Source organism: Cyprinus carpio, chromosome A3 (genome assembly GCF_018340385.1).
Source record: "Cyprinus carpio isolate SPL01 chromosome A3, ASM1834038v1, whole genome shotgun sequence".
In the NCBI taxonomy this organism is placed as follows: domain Eukaryota; kingdom Metazoa; phylum Chordata; class Actinopteri; order Cypriniformes; family Cyprinidae; genus Cyprinus; species Cyprinus carpio.
This window is the reverse complement of record NC_056574.1, coordinates 13,678,082-13,696,185: the sequence shown is the minus strand read 5'-3', so window position 1 is coordinate 13,696,185 and position 18,104 is coordinate 13,678,082. Positions and strand designations below refer to the sequence as shown.

At 36.9% G+C, this 18,104-nt stretch overlaps 1 protein-coding gene and 1 long non-coding RNA gene across 2 annotated transcripts; one reads left to right on the top strand and one right to left on the bottom strand.

Annotated features, from left to right (window-relative positions):
* Nucleotides 1-699: 699 nt before the first annotated feature.
* LOC122136389 lies at nt 700-2,560 on the bottom strand. The gene is made up of 4 exons (XR_006154100.1): nt 2,431-2,560; nt 1,723-1,862; nt 1,020-1,138; nt 700-931 (listed from the first exon to the last, which is right to left on the bottom strand). It is a non-coding gene; the product is annotated as an uncharacterized LOC122136389 (long non-coding RNA).
* On the top strand, nt 2,468-17,793 carry LOC109048816 (endoplasmic reticulum transmembrane helix translocase-like). Its single transcript, XM_042719329.1, has 25 exons — nt 2,468-2,936; nt 3,150-3,239; nt 4,421-4,684; nt 4,939-5,094; nt 5,535-5,604; nt 5,849-5,955; nt 6,040-6,169; nt 6,303-6,358; nt 6,565-6,691; nt 7,174-7,311; nt 7,398-7,518; nt 8,627-8,784; nt 8,938-9,113; nt 10,745-10,855; nt 10,942-11,067; nt 12,072-12,180; nt 12,276-12,469; nt 12,575-12,671; nt 13,166-13,347; nt 13,656-13,770; nt 13,857-14,053; nt 14,141-14,283; nt 14,676-14,787; nt 15,275-15,418; nt 17,272-17,793. The coding sequence occupies exons 1-25, from the start codon at nt 2,616-2,618 to the stop codon at nt 17,380-17,382; spliced, it is 3,555 nt and encodes a 1,184-aa protein (XP_042575263.1). The 5' UTR covers nt 2,468-2,615; the 3' UTR covers nt 17,383-17,793.
* The last annotated feature ends 311 nt before the right edge of the window (nt 17,794-18,104 follow it).

Sequence of the window (18,104 nt, the reverse complement as noted above, 5' to 3'; positions counted from 1 at the left end):
TGAGGGGGAGATATTACATGCCTGCATTCTTTGGTTTAATATTATACAGTGACGCCAAGGTAAGGAGAAAAACATACAAAGGGACTAACAGAAGAAAAGCCCCATTATAAATGACATTAACCTGCATATTGTAGATTACACGGGTTAAATAACAAGCATCCCAAGCACATAACAACTAAAAACAAACATATTACAGATAATTATGTTTCCATTGCACTGAAGGTAATTAATATAGATCTAAAAATAATTCAGGTTTCAGCAACATGTGAAGCTACTTTAAAAAAAAAAAAACTTAATAGACAAATAAATAAAAAAATAAAAACCATGTTTATCTAAAATTAATTATATGATTTAATTGTATCCTAACTAATATTAACATTCATTTTAATTATTAACTATTAGTATTAAAATAAATAATTTTTTTCTATTATTATCATTTAAAAACAATTTCATATCTCTGATTATGAGTCCACTGCAGGTAGATTCTCACAGTAGAATTTATTATTGGTTCATGAAAAAAAAAATTATATTTATGGATTCAATTGTGCTTTTTGGTAAAAATGTTGCTAAAATAGGATGCTAAATCTTCAAAAGGCCAGAGAACTATAGAGATTAAAAAAAAAGAAGTGCATATTTTATTGCAACTTCATGTTTTAATATCATGAAAACCTTTAAAAAATCTCATAAATAGTGTGAAAAGTTCCATTAACAAAACAAAACAAACATCACATTGAATAGTTTGAAAAAAGTTGTGCAAAAGATTGAGGCTTGTTTTTGTTTTGTTTTTTGAGTGTGTTACAGTACTTCAAAGATAATAAATCTTTTCCCAGCCTATTTCCTCTCAGTACTGAGTATAAAACACCTGTGTTATTGTCCTCTTTAGCCAGAACGGTGACAAAAACCACCTATGTGGGCTGCGGCGCAGCATTTGCTGTTGGAAGAAATGTTATAAATATTTTAATTCATTGTACTTAGTCATACATTCATGTATAATTATAAACACAGACTTTAGTGCTTACCTATTCCTGAAAGGTCGACGGTCTCAACACAGGTAAGGAAAGTGTGAGGTGACACGCTTCTCCAGCAGACAGCGCTCAAACACTGAATCTGTTCAGATCTTCCTTATCACTGGACTGCACTGAGATGAAAGAAAAACAGGAGGAAAACATAATAAATATAAAATACATATTCTTAATCCATCTATACCAATAGATGTTTTATCAGCTATAGGAAAATAAACTGTATTAAATAAAATACTACACCTTTGCTAGTTATTTAATTTGTCTACTAACATATGCAGAGGATTTTTCACTTTTTATTTTATTTTTTTATTTATTTTTAAATGAACATTTCCACCACAGTCTCACTGCATTACATCTCAAATGATGCATTGTGTTTTATAGCATCAAGTTGAAATTACAAATTGAAACATTTTTGGAAAATTTAATTTAATTGAAAAAAACAAAACAAAAAAACTATATGACTAAAAATATTTCATTTTCACTGACACTGTTGTCTGCTTGGCAAACAAGTTCACTAAATTTTATTAGGTTTTGAATATATATAATGGATTGTCATTGATCTGAATAAATAAAAGCATGGTAAAACAACAGTTTAATGAGTTGAAGAAACTCAATTTTATATATATAGAAGAATACACAACTTTTCATGGCCAAGAGAATATAAATGCATTTTGTCTTAAAACATGCTATATGAACATACTGTGATGAAGTGCACTGTGCCACCCTCAGCTTCAGGTCTGGACACTTCTCTTGCCATGATGCTGGATATGAGACGACACAGGCCCCATATTCCCCCAGCTCCTGCTGGCAGTATTTGGCTGTGATGGCCATGCCGCCTCCCTGTTTTAATACAATTTAATATGTATTAGATTAGATTCCCAAAACTGCAGGTTCACGTTTTAAAAGGAGAACTAATATAAGAAACAAATAAAAAATGATAAAAACGTCAAATAGCCTACTCGTTCATACAAGAGGAATGCAGCTTATGTGCCATCAGAGGTATCTTTAACACTTGTAGTGTCAAAAACCCTGTCACTATTATTAATTTTAGTATAATATACTGTACAGATGTAAGAAATTAGTTTTTTTAATTTAAAAAAATAAGAAAATGGCATGATATATTAACATATTTTATTGTATTTAATATCGTTACATGTTTTAGTAGCCTTTTCGCCCTTACAATTATACAAATTATTACAGTTTAAAAACGTAAACTGTAATTTATTAAGTAAAACAATGTTTTTGGAGCTAGACCATTTTGTTTATACAGAATTTTCCTAATAATATAAATAATCGTGCAATATATGCATTTTCTTTTATTATCCCATGGAATGTGACATTTTTTATAATATAATTTCCATTTGAAATTTTCTGTCAATCCGAAAAAAATCCAGGCATGGACATGTACCGGATATTGCGTCACCGGCGTACGTGCTTGCGTATGCGGAAGCTGTCGTATGTGTCTGAAAATCCTCAGAAATCTGTAGAGTGGCCAGACAAGAGGCCGGTGCGAAGCTGCCTTTCTACCATCAGCGCCTGCAAGGAGGAGGCGGAGGAGAGTAGGAGGGTCGACGGAGGAAGGCACACTCTAGAATGGATGAAGCTAAAAAAGAGGGAAATATGGTCGCAGACGGCGTTGATGGGCCGGGGGGGACGCAGGCGCGTGCACCGAGCGATGAGCTGGTGAGATCAGTGTCTCTCCACAGCCGCAGGCCACGTGTGCTGCACGGTACGGTGTTCCCGTTTCTCCTCCTCTACCCAGGCTGCTTATATTCGTGGTTAGCAGTTTACGGAGCTGCCGAGTACTTTGAGGCCGGCCTGCTGGCGCTCGCCGCTCTCGGGATCGCGCACGTCCTGACAGTGCTTTCTGGCTACTGGTCCGTGCACGCGCACTGCTGGCTCACCTGCTCGAAGGTGAAAAATGTGATAACAACAAATATGTGCCATGTAAACATTGAATATAAATATTATTTAAAATAAATAAAGACCAACACATTTGAATGCTCGCTTTTATTGGCTAGGCTTGACTTGACTTAGTAAACTGTCATTCGTCCAGCCATATGTTTGAGACGCATCATAATTTCGCACAGTAAGATGACTGTAATTATGCAATTATATTTTCAACAGGAGTCTGACCCAGCCAAAGCCACCTTTGCAAAAGTTATACCAACACCAAACAATGGTTCGGCTGAATTGGTGCCTCTTCTGAGGGATAAGGTGAGATCTTGTCATCAACATTTAGGAGTCCCACTTATGATCCTCAGCTGTCAAAATGGAATTAAGATATTAAGTGTAGCTTCTTTTTTCTTCTTCTTCTTTTTTTTTTTTTTATAAAATTAATGTAGAATATTTTGTTTCAATAATATTTATTTTGAGGGAATTTCAAGGTAATACACAATATTCCTTTCTTTATTATGCACCATTTATTCCTGTATAAATACAAATATGCGAAATACATTTTCATATTATTTTCAGATAATACAAGGTTTAAGTTAAAAAAGAGAGCAGAGGTATTTTTAAATCGAATGCATGGAAGGCAGATTGGTCATATTTAGTGGGAAAAATAAAGAAAATCATATATATATGATATGTACATATTGAGGTTCATATTCCTAGTATTTTCAGACATTATTATGTTAGGTTTTACATATAGATATATGTTATCAAAGACTACTTTGAAAACATATATAGTGCTTGATAACATATATAGAGCCACAGTGTTCCTGTGGATCAGTGGTAGAGCACTGCGTTAGCATCGCAAGAGGTTGTGGGTCCAATTCCCAGGGAACACATGTTAGGTGAAAAAATGTAAAGCCTGAATGCACTGTAAGTCGCTTTGGATAAATGCGTCTGCTAAATGCAGAAATGTAAATGTGCTTCATCTTGGCTTATTTGTAGATTGTACCTCAAAAAAAATTCTGTACATTTTTGTATTTCCCATTAATTTCCTATGGCAGGCTTTTTTTATATATATTTTTGAAGTGTGACTCTTTTTAAGAGCGATTAGCCTTTTGTAATCACATCCATGATTGTATGCGTGCGTGTGTGTTCATATAGCAAGTACCACAAAAGTCAACAAGTTTCGTGTTTTTCTTATAAAGAAAAAAAAACAATTTTTTTTTGGTCTAAAATGACCGAAGACCACCAGATTATTTAGATAGAATAGACCACCATGTCTTTATTTTTATTGTGATATGGTGATTGTCTCAAATGTTATTATACAGGTGTGTATTTAGGCTTCATATTAATTCCTTAGTTGGAAATCATGAACATCATAAACACCTAGAAATCATGAACACCTGGAAAAGTCAATTGTTCATTGGTCAAAGGTGTGGAAACCCTAATTTTAGGTTATAACAGATGAAAAATGACTATGAAAAGCCTAATTTTTGGTGCAGGATGAGGATGGAGTGGAAATCCTGTCCTTTGAGTTCCAGAAGATCCGTTATGTGTACGACAGCAAGGAGAAGAAGTGCTTTCTGCCAGTGGCATTTCCACTCAACTTTCCCATGAGTCATTTCCAAAACTGGAAAGGCTATCAGGAGGAGGACCAGTTACGGGCTGCAGAGAAGCGCTATGGCACCAACCGTGCAGAGATGGTGGTGCCGGACTTCCTGGAGCTCTTCAGGGAGAGAGCCACAGCACCCTTCTTTGTCTTCCAGGTACGTCTGCAGAGCATGCGGTTTGATTTTACTGATATTTATGGCGTTTTGCATGATGGATTGATGGCCTGTGCATTATAAATACATGAGTGCACTAGAAATACATCATCGTCTTATGGCAGTGGCTCTCAATCCCGGTCCTGAAGGCTTTCTACCACTGAAACTGCTTCGAATAGCTTATACATCCGGGTCAAGGATTGAGAAACACCAGCCTATGAGTGTGGTATGAACTGTATGTTTTTGTCCCCCTGCAGGTGTTTTGTGTGGGTCTCTGGTGTTTGGATGAGTACTGGTACTACAGTGTCTTTACGCTCTTCATGCTCGTGGCATTTGAAGCATCTCTGGTGCAGCAGCAGATGAGGAACATGTCAGAAATCCGCAGAATGGGGAACAAACCTTACATGATCCAGGTAACTGCAGCTCCCGCCTCCAGTTTTGGTCCGTGTTGGTCTATTAACTCTTTTTGAAATGTTCTTCATAAAGCACATAATGCTGGTTCTGGCTTCTGATTGGTCTTTACAGTGTTCCATCTGTGATGTCATCCACAATATAGTAACATATAAGCACAGCTACAATATAATAGAAAACGTTCTGTTATTGTTTGCTTGTCAGGGACTATATGTATTTTATAGTCAAAGAATATGCTTAATAAAACAGGTTTTATGTAGTAACTATTTCATAAAAGGAATATAATTCAAAAAGGAACTTCAGTGCTTCGTGTTAAACAGTGCATATTGGCTGGGACTGTTTTCGAGATACGGCACACCCTCTCTTACTTTATTGATTGGTTAATAAACAGTGATTAAGAATAAGAGAGATGTATAATTTAAGGCATTTTCATCTGTAACAGGTCTATCGGAACAGAAAATGGAGACCTGTGTCCAGCGATGAACTAGTTCCTGGAGACATTGTCTCAGTTGGTGAGTTTCATGGAATCTGAATGGCTACAGTAGCCTAAAAATATTTGTATATCTGAGACATGCATAAAAATATGTCTTTGCATTTTTATGAAAATATTATAAAGTATTTGGCTGCATCATGTGATGTTCTATACCTGTTGTTACTACACAAGTGCTGACTTCATGCATCCAAAAAAACAAATCTAAGTGTAAATCTAATATTTGCGAGCATGTTAATGAGCATCTATTCCTCATGTCATCACAGGACGTTCTCCTCAGGATAACCTGGTTCCCTGTGACGTGCTGCTACTGAGAGGCCGATGCATTGTGGATGAGGCCATGCTCACAGGAGAGTCTGTACCTCAGATGAAGGTGCGCCTGGCTGCTCTCGCCACCGAATCAGCAGCCAGCTTCAGTAAAATCTGCTGTCTCTAATTAGCTGTGTTGTGTCTGTAGGAGCCTGTAGAGGACCTGGACCCTGACAGGATCCTGGACCTGCAGGCAGACTCCCGTCTTCATGTCATCTCAGGAGGCACCAAAGTGGTTCAGCACACCCCGCCTCTCCGAGCCAGTGCAGGCCTGAAACGTTAGTATTCGCAGCTGTGATTGGTCCTTAAGAACCTTTACTTCTATTTTAGCTCTAATGGCCAATATAACTTACCTGTGAGTTTAAAATTTGTATATGTAATCATACTCCCTCTTTTTCTGTCTTTTCACAGCTGTAGACAATGGCTGTGTTGCGTATGTTTTGCGGACAGGGTTCTACACTTCTCAGGTGAGGTGCTTCATCAGGAGACATGTTTTTGAAAGACATTCGTTTAGACATTGAGCTACTATTAATTTAGAGGGCAGTGAAATATTGACAGGAAGCAATTCAGAGAAGAATGATGGATGGGGTTGGAAAAATTAGTCATAATGCTCTTTTTCAGTTTTGTATTAGAGAAATATCTAAACCTTTGTTGTTGTTGTTTTTGTTTTTAGGGCAAATTATTAAGAACGATTCTGTTTGGTGTGAAGAGGGTGACGGCCAACAACCTGGAGACTTTTATCTTTATCCTTTTCCTATTGGTTTTCGCCATCGCCGCAGCTGTGTATGTTTGGGTCGAGGGTGAGTCACATTCATCTCAAATCTTCTTTTATAGGGAGGGATTTTGTGGGGATAGTTTGATAAATTGTCAAAAGTCTTTTCTACTCTATGCACGTCTCTGTTGGCTATTTATACCTTCCAAGCACAGTGGTTATTGTGAAATATTATTACCATTTAACATGCCTGTTTTCTATTTGACTATATTTTAAAATGTAATTTATTCCTGTGATGTTAAAGCTGAATTTTTACTCCAGTCTTCTATGTCACATTATCCTTCAGAAATCATTATTATTATCAATGTTGAAAACAGCCTAATGTTTTATTGGAAACTTATAAATTGAAAGTTCAAAAGAACCACATTTATTTCAAATACAATCTTTTGTAACATATTTACTGTCACTTTTGAACAATCATTTGAACGGTAGCTTAAGTTTTATTTGTGCATGTACGTGATATGAAATTGCTTGCATATCCCAACATACTTCACTCTCTGTGTCTTTCAGGGACAAAGGACCCGAACAGAAACAAGTATAAGCTGTTTCTGGAGTGCACTCTGATCCTCACGTCAGTAGTGCCTCCTGAATTACCCATAGAGCTCTCACTGGCTGTTAACACCTCTCTCATAGCCCTGGCCAAACTCTGTGAGTGACTGCACTGGATTCAACATGAGCGAATCTCACTATTCTCTCCCTTCTCACACTCATCCTCTCATATTCTTCCCTTACAGATGTGTTTTGCACAGAACCTTTCAGAATCCCCTTCGCTGGGAAAGTGGAGATTTGCTGTTTTGACAAGACTGGCACCCTGACAAGCGACAGCCTGGTAGTCCGTGGCGTCGCAGGACTCAGGTGAAGCCTGAACATCTTGCAAAATTATCTTTAACTGATATCTTCCCTCTGCATTGTTGACCCTTAACACAGACGCTGATCACGTGTTTCGATTCAAATATGTGACGATTCAAATCGGTTGAGATGCTAAACAAATCGCGATTCATTTAGGGCTAGGAGTTTATATGAATGTATTTCTGAGGGGAACTAACTGTCTTCAGAAGAGTTTAGATGGTATTTTTTCTTTTCATCTTGCCTCTGTATAATGCATATTAAACTTCAAGTGCAGCGCTGCTTTGTTTACAGCAGAAACCAAGGAAACGCTTTAAGCGCCACCTGCTGGCAAAGAGTGAATCTGTGTCTCATTCAGATCATCATGCAGATATTTTTATGATTATTTTCACAAAACTGAAGTTAAACCATTCTGTTTTTGCTTCAAAATTCTAAATTATACAATCTAATTTAGATTAAAAAATGATCATGTTGCATTTATGCAGCATTTTTGTTTGGATCATGATTAAAATGCAGTGGATGCCTCTAATTTTAAATGGAAAGAGCATTTTATTTAATTTGTGTTACCTATTTATTTGATTTGGGGCTTGTTTTAAAACTGCAATTTAGTTTTGTTATTTACATTTGCATTTTATTTAAATGTTATCATTTAGCAGACACTTTTATCTAAAGCGATTTACAAATGAGGACAATAGAAGCGATCAAAACCAACAAAAGAGCAATAATATGCAATTGCTATATTAGTATATTATTATAGTGTTATTTCAATTTCACAAAGAAATGTTCAGCATTTTGTCCAAGCAATAATAAAAGGACACATTTAATTCATCATTTGTCATAAAAAAAAAAAAAAATTGCGAATTGAATCTTGAGTTGAGTGAATCGTTACCTCACTACTTTTGACCAACGTATTCAGTCTCTCTATATTTTCTCCTCTTTTTAAAATCATAGAAACTCTATTGTGGATTTTTTCTTTTGCTATTGAATTAAATGGAAGCACAAAAATGGGGAGTTTCTGTTCACCATTATTGAAGTGTACCCAAGTATGATGACTTCAGAGAACCCCAGAAATGTGAAAAGCACGTCCATGGTGTCTTTCTGTTCCTCTTTTCCTTAGAGATGGGAAACAAGTGACGCCAGTGTCAGATATTCCAGTGGACACTCATCGGGTGGTGGCTACGTGTCATTCGCTGGTCACACTAGATGATGGACAGCTGGTGGGTGATCCACTGGAAAAGGCCATGCTGACCGCAGCAGACTGGACGCTCACTAAAGGTCAGATTTAAACTTGTTAAACTCTGCTTTAAATATTGAAAACCATTTATCTGTCAGAAAACGTTTTAATCATTTTGAGTTTGGTTTAACGCAACATATAGTAGACACAGTTGAATTTGTGATGTATGACCTGGTTTCTGTCCCTTTATGTAGATGAGAAGGTGTTTCCTCGCAGCATAAAGACTCCGGGGCTGAAGATCCACCAGAGGTTTCATTTCGCTAGTGCTCTGAAGAGGATGTCAGTGCTGGCGTCATATGAGCGCATGGGCTCCACTGAGCTCTGCTATATCTCAGCCGTTAAAGGTGCACCAGAGACCCTCAAGGACATGGTGAGCTTCTCTTTTGCTCTTTAGGTATATGTGTGGTACACTGCTGATAGTTAGGTGTCTGTGTTCTTCAGCAGATTTGTACCAGCTCTGACAAACACTGATAGCACTGCTAATGTTTTTATTAGCTTAGCGTGAGAAGTTCCCTCAGATACTTTAGTCCCAGGGTTATCCTTTACACTGGGTTCTGACTAGAGATATGGAAAACTGTAATACATTTTTAAAACAAAAGTAGATTGGTTGCTAGAACAACTAGTTGACTAGTTAGTCTAGGAAACCCAGTAAAATTATTTCAGTGAAGGGATTGCTTTTAGGAATCCATGATATTGAAAAACAAAAACCTGACGTGGCATGTTTTTCTATGATGCATATTGCGGGAAAAACAAAGAAGTTTGCAAATAATTCATTATTCTAGAATGATTTGGGTGACTGTAGGTGAGTGTATCTGCACAGAGAATAAATAAAACTAATTAAAAAAAAAAAAAAAAAACTTTTTACTCTGAAAATTTTTTTGGGGGGTGAGAATCACACTTTTAGAGCTGAATAATTTTGGAACACTTAAAAAAATGTGAGGGTTAACACTTCGGCCATTTACACTTTACTAAAATCAAGTACAAACCTTTTCAGAAACCATAAAATGAACAGTTTAAAAACTCACTCAGCAACTTTAGTAGGATTTTAACAGAAAGAATGTTAGATTTTTTTTAATCATATGTTAATATAAAAAGATTCTTGCATAATCTTGTAAACTTTTTATTTTGTGTTTGTAACTCTTGTATTATTTCAGGTTTTTGCCGTGAAGATAATCTTAGATGCTGACATGGCAATAAAAATGAATAACTACGAAGGCTACATTCCAGCTCTTTTTAAACCATTCAATATGCAGTAATAATAATTATGTTTTTATTGTGAATATTATTGAATAAATACATTAAACAAAATAGGATGTAGCCTAATTTGCAATAACGTATCTTAATATAAAATTTTAAAATATTTAATTTAGTATTTAATGAAAAATTTTAGTACTGTTAAATTTCAATACAACTACTTTTATCAAAATTTGGTTTTCATATGTTTAACTATCAAACTTTTATTTTGCTGGCAAATAATTATATATGTGCTGTGAGTGTCAGAGTTCAGCATGGCACTGTGTTCGTTTACACACGCACAGATCATGAAATGGTATTCCAGCAGTCAGAGTGGTTTAAGAGTATCTTTGGCTTCAGCATCTCAGAACAGCTCAATTCACTGTAGATGAACCAAGCCGCTCTGAGACGCTGAAACCACATCATGATCATTCCTTATTATCACGAGTGTGTAAACGAACACAGTGCCGTGCTTAACTTTGAAACATGCACCACATAATTAAGTCAATTTTAAAATAGCACCAAGCCATATCGCAATAACGTTTTTATTTCAATATATCATGTGTGTCTCTAATTGCTTTGTTTGATTAGCTGTGATTTTTGCTTTAATGAGGACCAAAACATTTTTTATTGTTTTACTGTTAACTGTTGCTGCCATTTTGACCTAAAATTGAGGGAATTATTTGCTGCATTATAACTTCTGACGACTAAATAGGTGCTATAGATTGGTGGTTCTGAATAATTTATTAAGACACTGTTGTTTTTCAGTTCTCTGAGTGTCCTGCCAGCTATGACGAGGTGCACAGAGAAATGTCACGAGAGGGAGCCAGAGTTCTCGCACTGGGATACAAAGAGATGGGCCATCTGAGCCATCAGCAGGTATTCAGCAGCAGCCACTAAATGAAACGCTAAACGTCACATTTACACATGCTCTGTTGTTTATCTCAGTCTGTTGTTGTGTGCAGGTGAGGGAGGTGACCCGGGACATGCTGGAGTGCAGCCTGCGCTTTGCAGGGTTCATGGTCGTGTCCTGTCCTCTCAAGACCGACAGTAAGACAGTTATCAGAGAGATACAAGAGGCTTCACACCATGTGAGTGGATTAACTCCATATGTTTACATGTATTTAGTTAACACTTAATATGGCAGTATTGGCAATTTTGCACTGTTTAAAATCATTTAAAAAAGATATTAACAGGTGGGTGTTTGTCTTGGATTTTGGAAGTATCGCTAATTTGTACTTGCATTTTTGCATTTGACATATGTATCATAAATCACAATGAAATGCAAAAAGATTTTGGAAAGATTTATACAAGTTGGCCCATAGTGGTTTAGTCAATTAAAGGAACTGGTTTTATATAAATAAATATTAAGTGTTTGGTTATGTCTACTGGTGAATTATCCATTTTTATGAGTTATTTATAAATAATGTTTATTTATATTTATTATGCAAACTAATTTTAAATAATGTATATTAGAATATATAAATAAAAAAATTTATAATTACATGTAAAAGTTGAATTTAGATATATTTTATGTATTTGTATGTACACAATCGTTCAAAAGTTTGGTGTCAGTAATATTTTTGGTTTTAAAAAGAAATGAATGCTTATATTCTTATATTATAATACTTATATTCAGCAAAGACACATTAAATTGACCAAGAGTAAAGAGCAATGTTACAAAATATTTCTCAATATTTCAAATAAATGCTTTTCTTTTGAACCCGTACATTCAAAGTGTTTCAGGGTTTCTACAAAAAATATTAAACTGGTTTAAACATGAATAATAAGTGTTTTGTTATAAGCAAATCAGCATATTAGCATGATTCCAGAAGAATTATTTTTTTTTTAAAGTTACGTGATTTGATATGTTTTCCCTTTTTTTTTTTTTTTCACAATCTGATCAAAGTCGATCAAAGTGTGGTACAATACCACAATATGATTTGTCTCAGTTTTGATTAAATATATAATATGTCTTTCACAGGGCTGTGTGGTTCCTTGCCAGAATATGTATAGCTTTATTAGGTTATTTGAATTCTGTATTAAGGAATAGTTTTCCATCATTTCTAAAATTTGTCACATTATCTGTCAACAGGTTGCAATGATCACAGGTGACAACCCTCTAACAGCGTGTCATGTGGCCAGAGAGCTGCATTTCATCCAGAAGGAGCACACGCTCATACTGCAGCAAAGCCCCAGTCAATGTGTGTGACGTCCCTGACAATACTGCCCTAAAAGAGCTGGAGGAACATATTTTAAGTAAACGTTTTGCTGAATCTGCTTGCTCTGTTTTTTGCAGCTGAATGGCAGTGGGTGTCCATAGACGGCAGCGTGTGCCTCCCTCTACCTACTACTCCAGTCCCTGATTTGGTCAGGCGCTACGACCTCTGTGTGACAGGAGAGGGACTGGCCCGGTTGACCTATGAATCCCGTTTACTCAATGCCCTGCTTCCTCATGTGCGAGTCTTTGCTCGTGTCAGCCCTAAGCAGAAGGTCAGTTTACATGTTCGAGCAACCTTTGCTGATAGTTGAATTATCACGCTGTGTATTCATTGTTGTTCAGCATGGTTAACAGTGTTGATTTTCCTGTCTGTGCAGGAGTTTGTCATAACTAGTCTGAAGGGACTGGGTTTCGTCACGCTGATGTGTGGAGATGGCACAAATGATGTTGGTGCGCTCAAACATGCCCACATAGGTGAGTCATTAAACATGCTGACCTTATTCATCATATACTTATGGATGCTAAACTGGACACTTCCTAATGAAATCTAAGTGTGCAGTTGTAGAGTATCATCAAATATGGGGGCAGCTGTGGCCTAATGGTTAGAGAGCCGGACTAATTACCAGAAGGTTGCCAAAAAACAGGATGCACAGCGCTCTGTTCCACTCTAAATACCCATGGTGCCCATTGCTCCCTGGGCACTGGATCTATAGATTCCGTGTGTGTTCACTTCTCACTGCTTGTGTGTCTAGTTGGATGGGTTAAATGCGAGCATAGTATGGGTTACCATACTTGGCAAATGTCACAAAAAAAAAATGCACAGCATTTTTTTGAAATTGGATTATGTTTTAGTAAACTACTTCAAAAAAACAAAAATAGATTTTCAGACTATTATTTATTTCATGTGTCAGGCTTTACAGGGTTGATGTACAGTAGATGTATCATAACATGTCCTTTGTGTTTACCAGGTGTGGCGTTGTTGGCTAACGCCCCAGAGCACATGCCTGAGAAAAAGAAGAGAAGCAAAGACAAAGAGTACTCCTCAGGAGAGCCCAGACCCGCAGTCCCGAGTTCAGGGGTCAAACCCAGCTCCCGTGCAGCCAGACAGAGACTGATGGCCCAGAGAGAGGAGCAGCTCGCTGCACAGAAGGTAAGCAGCTCGAGTCTGATTGTGGTTTACATGTTTTGAATGTCAGCATTTAACTAGTTCACCCAAAAATGAAAACTCTGTCATCATTTACTCAGCCTCATGTCGTTCCAAACCTGTATGAGTTTCTTTCTTCTGCTGAACACAAAAGAAGATATTTTAAAGAGTGTTGGTACCCAAACAGTTGACGGTAGCCATTGACTTCCATAGTATGGGGGAAAAATACTATTTTTGAGTGAACTATGCCTTTAAGCTTGAATTATTTACTTCATTCATGTAACCATATGTTGCACAATTGACTTGTGTCGTAGGAGAAGATCAGTCAGGTGCTGCGAGAGCTAGAAGAGGATCAGATTCAGGTGGTTAAATTGGGTGACGCCTCTATTGCTGCTCCATTCACTTCCAAACTGTCTTCCATACAGTGCAGTAAGTAACACATGTTTTAGATCAGCTTGAGTGCTCTCGTTTAGTCCTGTGTACAGTTGGCCTAACATTGTCCCATCTGTTTTCAGTCTGTCACGTGATTAAACAGGGGCGCTGCACTCTGGTGACCACCCTGCAGATGTTTAAGATCCTGGCGCTGAACGCTCTGGTTCTGGCCTACAGTCAGTCTGTGCTTTACCTGGAGGGGGTCAAATTCAGCGACTTTCAGGCGACCCTTCAGGGCCTGCTGCTGGCCGGCTGCTTTCTCTTCATCTCAAGGTCAAAGGTGAGACGAGTGTTTTGTCAAGCTGCTTGTAGTTTGTGATGGCCCGAGTTTCACTGACTGTAAGCCATGTCTGTTTTTTGCCTTTAGCCGTTGAAGACTCTGTCCAAAGAGCGGCCTTTACCGAACATCTTCAACCTGTACACTGTCCTCACAGTGCTGCTGCAGTTTGCAGTCCACTTCTGCAGTCTGGTGTACCTGTACAGAGGGGCACAGAGCAGAAGCCCACCCAGGTATGAATGGAAATAAGATACCTATCACCACATGTAAGAGCCCGAGTGGGATTTCCAAGTATCTTTACAGAAGAATTCTGCTGCAAATCTTAGAAAATCCTGGTAACACTTGCAGGTTGTATACATAATAACCCAAAGTATAATTCAGTTTACCATCCCCAAACTTTGGCCAGTGGCTCTTGTTGTCAGATATCATCATCTGTCTTTAAAAATGATGGATTTAGGGTTGCTATATATCTCTTTCAGTGTGAACGCCTCTTTAGGCTGTTCAGTCAGTACCAGACATTCCTTACATGTGACGTCGCTGTTCACATCCGTGTTTGATTTTCATAACATTTGCAATCTGGCTTCATGTTTCACCTCTCTCTTATCATTTTTTCCCCCTCCTGCAGGACAGAGCAGTTTGTGGACCTGTACAAAGAATTTGAGCCCAGTCTCATTAACAGTACTGTATACATCATGTCCATGGCCATGCAAATGGCCACATTTGCCATTAATTATAAGGTACTTGAATTCTTACTTTGATGTTAATCACATATAATGATGATTTGTAGCACATGCACTTCAGATTTCTATTTAATTTAGAGAAATAGTTCACCCAGAAATGTATTTGTGAAAGGAAAAATGCATTGCAATTAATAACATAACAGCGTTTCCTGAAGTGCAAAGTTTGAATGTTTGAATTTTATTTTAATATTGTTTATGAACTATTATAGCACTATTATTTTTTTGAATTAGCTTTTTATACTTCGTTTATATAAGTATATTTTTATTTTTAAGTTTTAGTAATTATATGTGCTCGTGTCATTTTTTTGTAATTGTTTTGTAAGTAGTAATTTTACTACTTTAACTTATTTTATTTCAGTTAGTTGCCAGGGTGCATTTTTACGTTTTAAAACTCTTTTTAATAGTTTTAGTTAACAGTAACAACACTGCAAGTGCAGATGAGATTTGAGACCTGCAGCCTAAGATTTAACACTGTCTTGTTCAGGGTCATCCTTTCATGGAGTCTCTCACTGAGAATCGGCCCTTGCTGTGGAGCATTGGTATATCCGGGCTTGCCATAGTAGGGCTACTGACAGGATCGTCACCTGAATTCAATGAGCAGTTTGCCTTAGTGGATATACCAACTGAGGTATGATTTCAATACATCTCGCTATTCACATACTAGAATGTCAGTGGAAAAGTGTTTGTTAAAAGGCTTCGTAAAAACAAGAATGATAACTATAACCAGGGGTGCACATAAGTGGTCCGTAGGTCCGCATGCGCGACCAAAATAAAAAATGCGCTATGTAAATAAGTTCTGACAGCGCATTTGCGTACCGACATGGCTGTCAGCTGTTAATACACAATTACCATTTTAGATCGACAAACTTTACTATATTAGATTTCTTTTCAAACTGAAAGCATAAATCTAGGCTATCCCATGCCGTTTTCAAAGCACAATGAAAACCTGTGACATTCATTCACTGATGCTCTTTAATCAGCAGCTGCACTAAATTCGGAAGCGCATATACTTACTTGCCGACAACACGCCAAAAAAAAAGCGTGCTGGTTTTAAGTTTGAAAATGATGCAAACGCTTTTATTTATTTTTAGACGCTTTTATCCAAAGCGACTTACTGTTGGGGAATACATAAAGCGATTCTTCTTAAAGAGGCAAACAAAGAAAGTAGTAGTAAATATTAGCATTTTATTTTTAAGTTTACTATAAAATAATTGTATTTTTTATTTGATACTAGGCCTACCTTTCATTTTTAATAATATTATCACACATTATTATTTAGTTTATTATTTTATTTTTAAAAACTAAATAAATAAAGTGCAGTAATATTATAACATTTATTAATTAATTTTTTATAGTTATATTTAATGGGTCACGCTATATGCAGTGCGAGGACCAAACCAAATCTCCAGGTTCTCTTATGAGAACCAGGCTGAAAAAATTCTCCACACAAAATGTTTGCAAGAATAGAATGTATAGTTTAAAAAAAAAAAAAAAAAAATTCTGAAATAATGTGCCATCTGGGTACTTTTGACTTAAATTCTCAACTAGGGCTGCACGATTAATTGCACGTGATTAATTGAGATTGTCATGCGCATTTAGTTAGTAAAGCCGGTTCTGTGACTAGCAGTAAATCTCCATCACCTGCTTTCAGGTGGAGCAGCATTTATTACACAGAGCCATAGTTCTCTGACAAGCTATGCAAAATTGCGTTCATAATCGCAGGCGATATAATCATAGTATTATGAAATCGACTAAATCTTTCTTGATAATGACATCTGTTTGCGTATCTTCTCCGTGAACTACGGCTCTGTGTAGTAAATGCTGCTCCATCTGAAAGCATGTCAAAATACCGCATTTAATAACATGTTTTAACTCCAAATTCACTTCATAACATCAGTCGAGTGTTTAAAATAAATCCTTCTGTGAGATGATGTGGCTTCTTAAACAGTATAATTAAGGCACACAATATTTAATTGTATTCTAAGCAGTGATAAAGGCTATGTCGATTAGCATTTCATTATAAATATACTTTATTATGATGAAAATTATAATAAGAACTCAGATAAACCATATATTGCCGTAGTCATATGTTTATTAGTCACGTTGAATCAATGAGAGCAGTTAAATCTTCTGTTTATTCAGCTGCATTTCCTGGATTTCTTCTTCGGGGCATATTTGGATTTTCAGCGCGAGAGCGCCCTCTGGCCTTTGGATGGAGAGTTACTACTGATCACAGAACTGTGCTTCACTGAAAGATATGCATGACAATCGCAGCTTCTCCCTAATCATGATTTATTGCCTTTGCGATTTAATTTCGATTAATTGTGCAGCCCTATTCTCAACATAATATTAATAAGGATGCAGTGATCCAATTTTTGGATGCTGTATAGTATGCAAATTGGTATTCAGCCTTTTTCTAAGTTGGCCTCTCATGTGAAGCTATTAATAATTAATTTGTTTTTATATTCTTTCTCTTTGCAGTTTAAGTTAACAATAGCCCAGGTCCTAGTTTTGGATTTTGTCGCCGCCCTTTTGGTGGACAGAGTTTTGCAGTTCCTGCTGGGCGAAGGAACCCTGAGGTTGCCTAAATGAACTGTTATCGCCAACAGTCACCAAAGCAGCTGCTGCCCCTCGTGACCAGACTGTGAACGGGCTTTACAGGAACACGGTACTTGACCGATGACAAACTCTGCGAGATGCGAAAGGATGGGTGTGAAACTCAACACTGTACACTACCCAGTGTTCCCTTGTCCTCCCTGTCTCTGTTCTGTCCTAATAATTTGGCTTCATTTTCTTCTACTGACATCTTTAACCACCCCCTCCACTCTGAAGGCCAAGAAAACTACAGTATTGTGTTGAGGGTGAGAGTGTGTTGGTTGAGGCACACGGCTGTGACGGGGCGTTCTGAAGAAGTGTTTCTTTTTTGTTTTGTTTTAATTCGTTTTCATCATTTTGTAAAAAGACCAATCCAATAAAGACTTATAAATGACCAAAAAAAAAAAAGCTGTTGTTGTGTTATTTATTTCCATGACTCTTTCTTATTAAGATTTTAATTTTAGAGAACAAGCTCATTTTGTACTGCTTTGGATTAACCAAGCAATATATGATGATGAAAGGTGAAAGTACATTATTTTTCAATTGTAATTAAGGCTTTAAATCACATCTAGGAATGCAAATAATGACATGATGTGATTGCACAGTGTGGTGTGGGGTGATATGTTATTAAATCCTTTTATTATGTTAGTGGAATATTTCTTCATATCAACATTTCAACAGGCATAGGGTAAAAACAGAGCCTGAAGCTTGTCTCCAGA

What these genes read in the sequence shown, in the direction of transcription:
- LOC109048816 (XM_042719329.1), top strand. Translation starts at nt 2,616, where the DNA reads ATGGATGAAGCTAAAAAAGAGGGAAATATGGTCGCAGACGGCGTTGAT. An exon ending in TGTGTATGTTTGGGTCGAGG is followed by an intron (nt 6,692 to 7,173) that starts GTGAGTCACATT and finishes TGTGTCTTTCAG; the next exon opens with GGACAAAGGACCCGAACAGA. An exon ending in CATAGCCCTGGCCAAACTCT is followed by an intron (nt 7,312 to 7,397) that starts GTGAGTGACTGC and finishes CTTCCCTTACAG; the next exon opens with ATGTGTTTTGCACAGAACCT.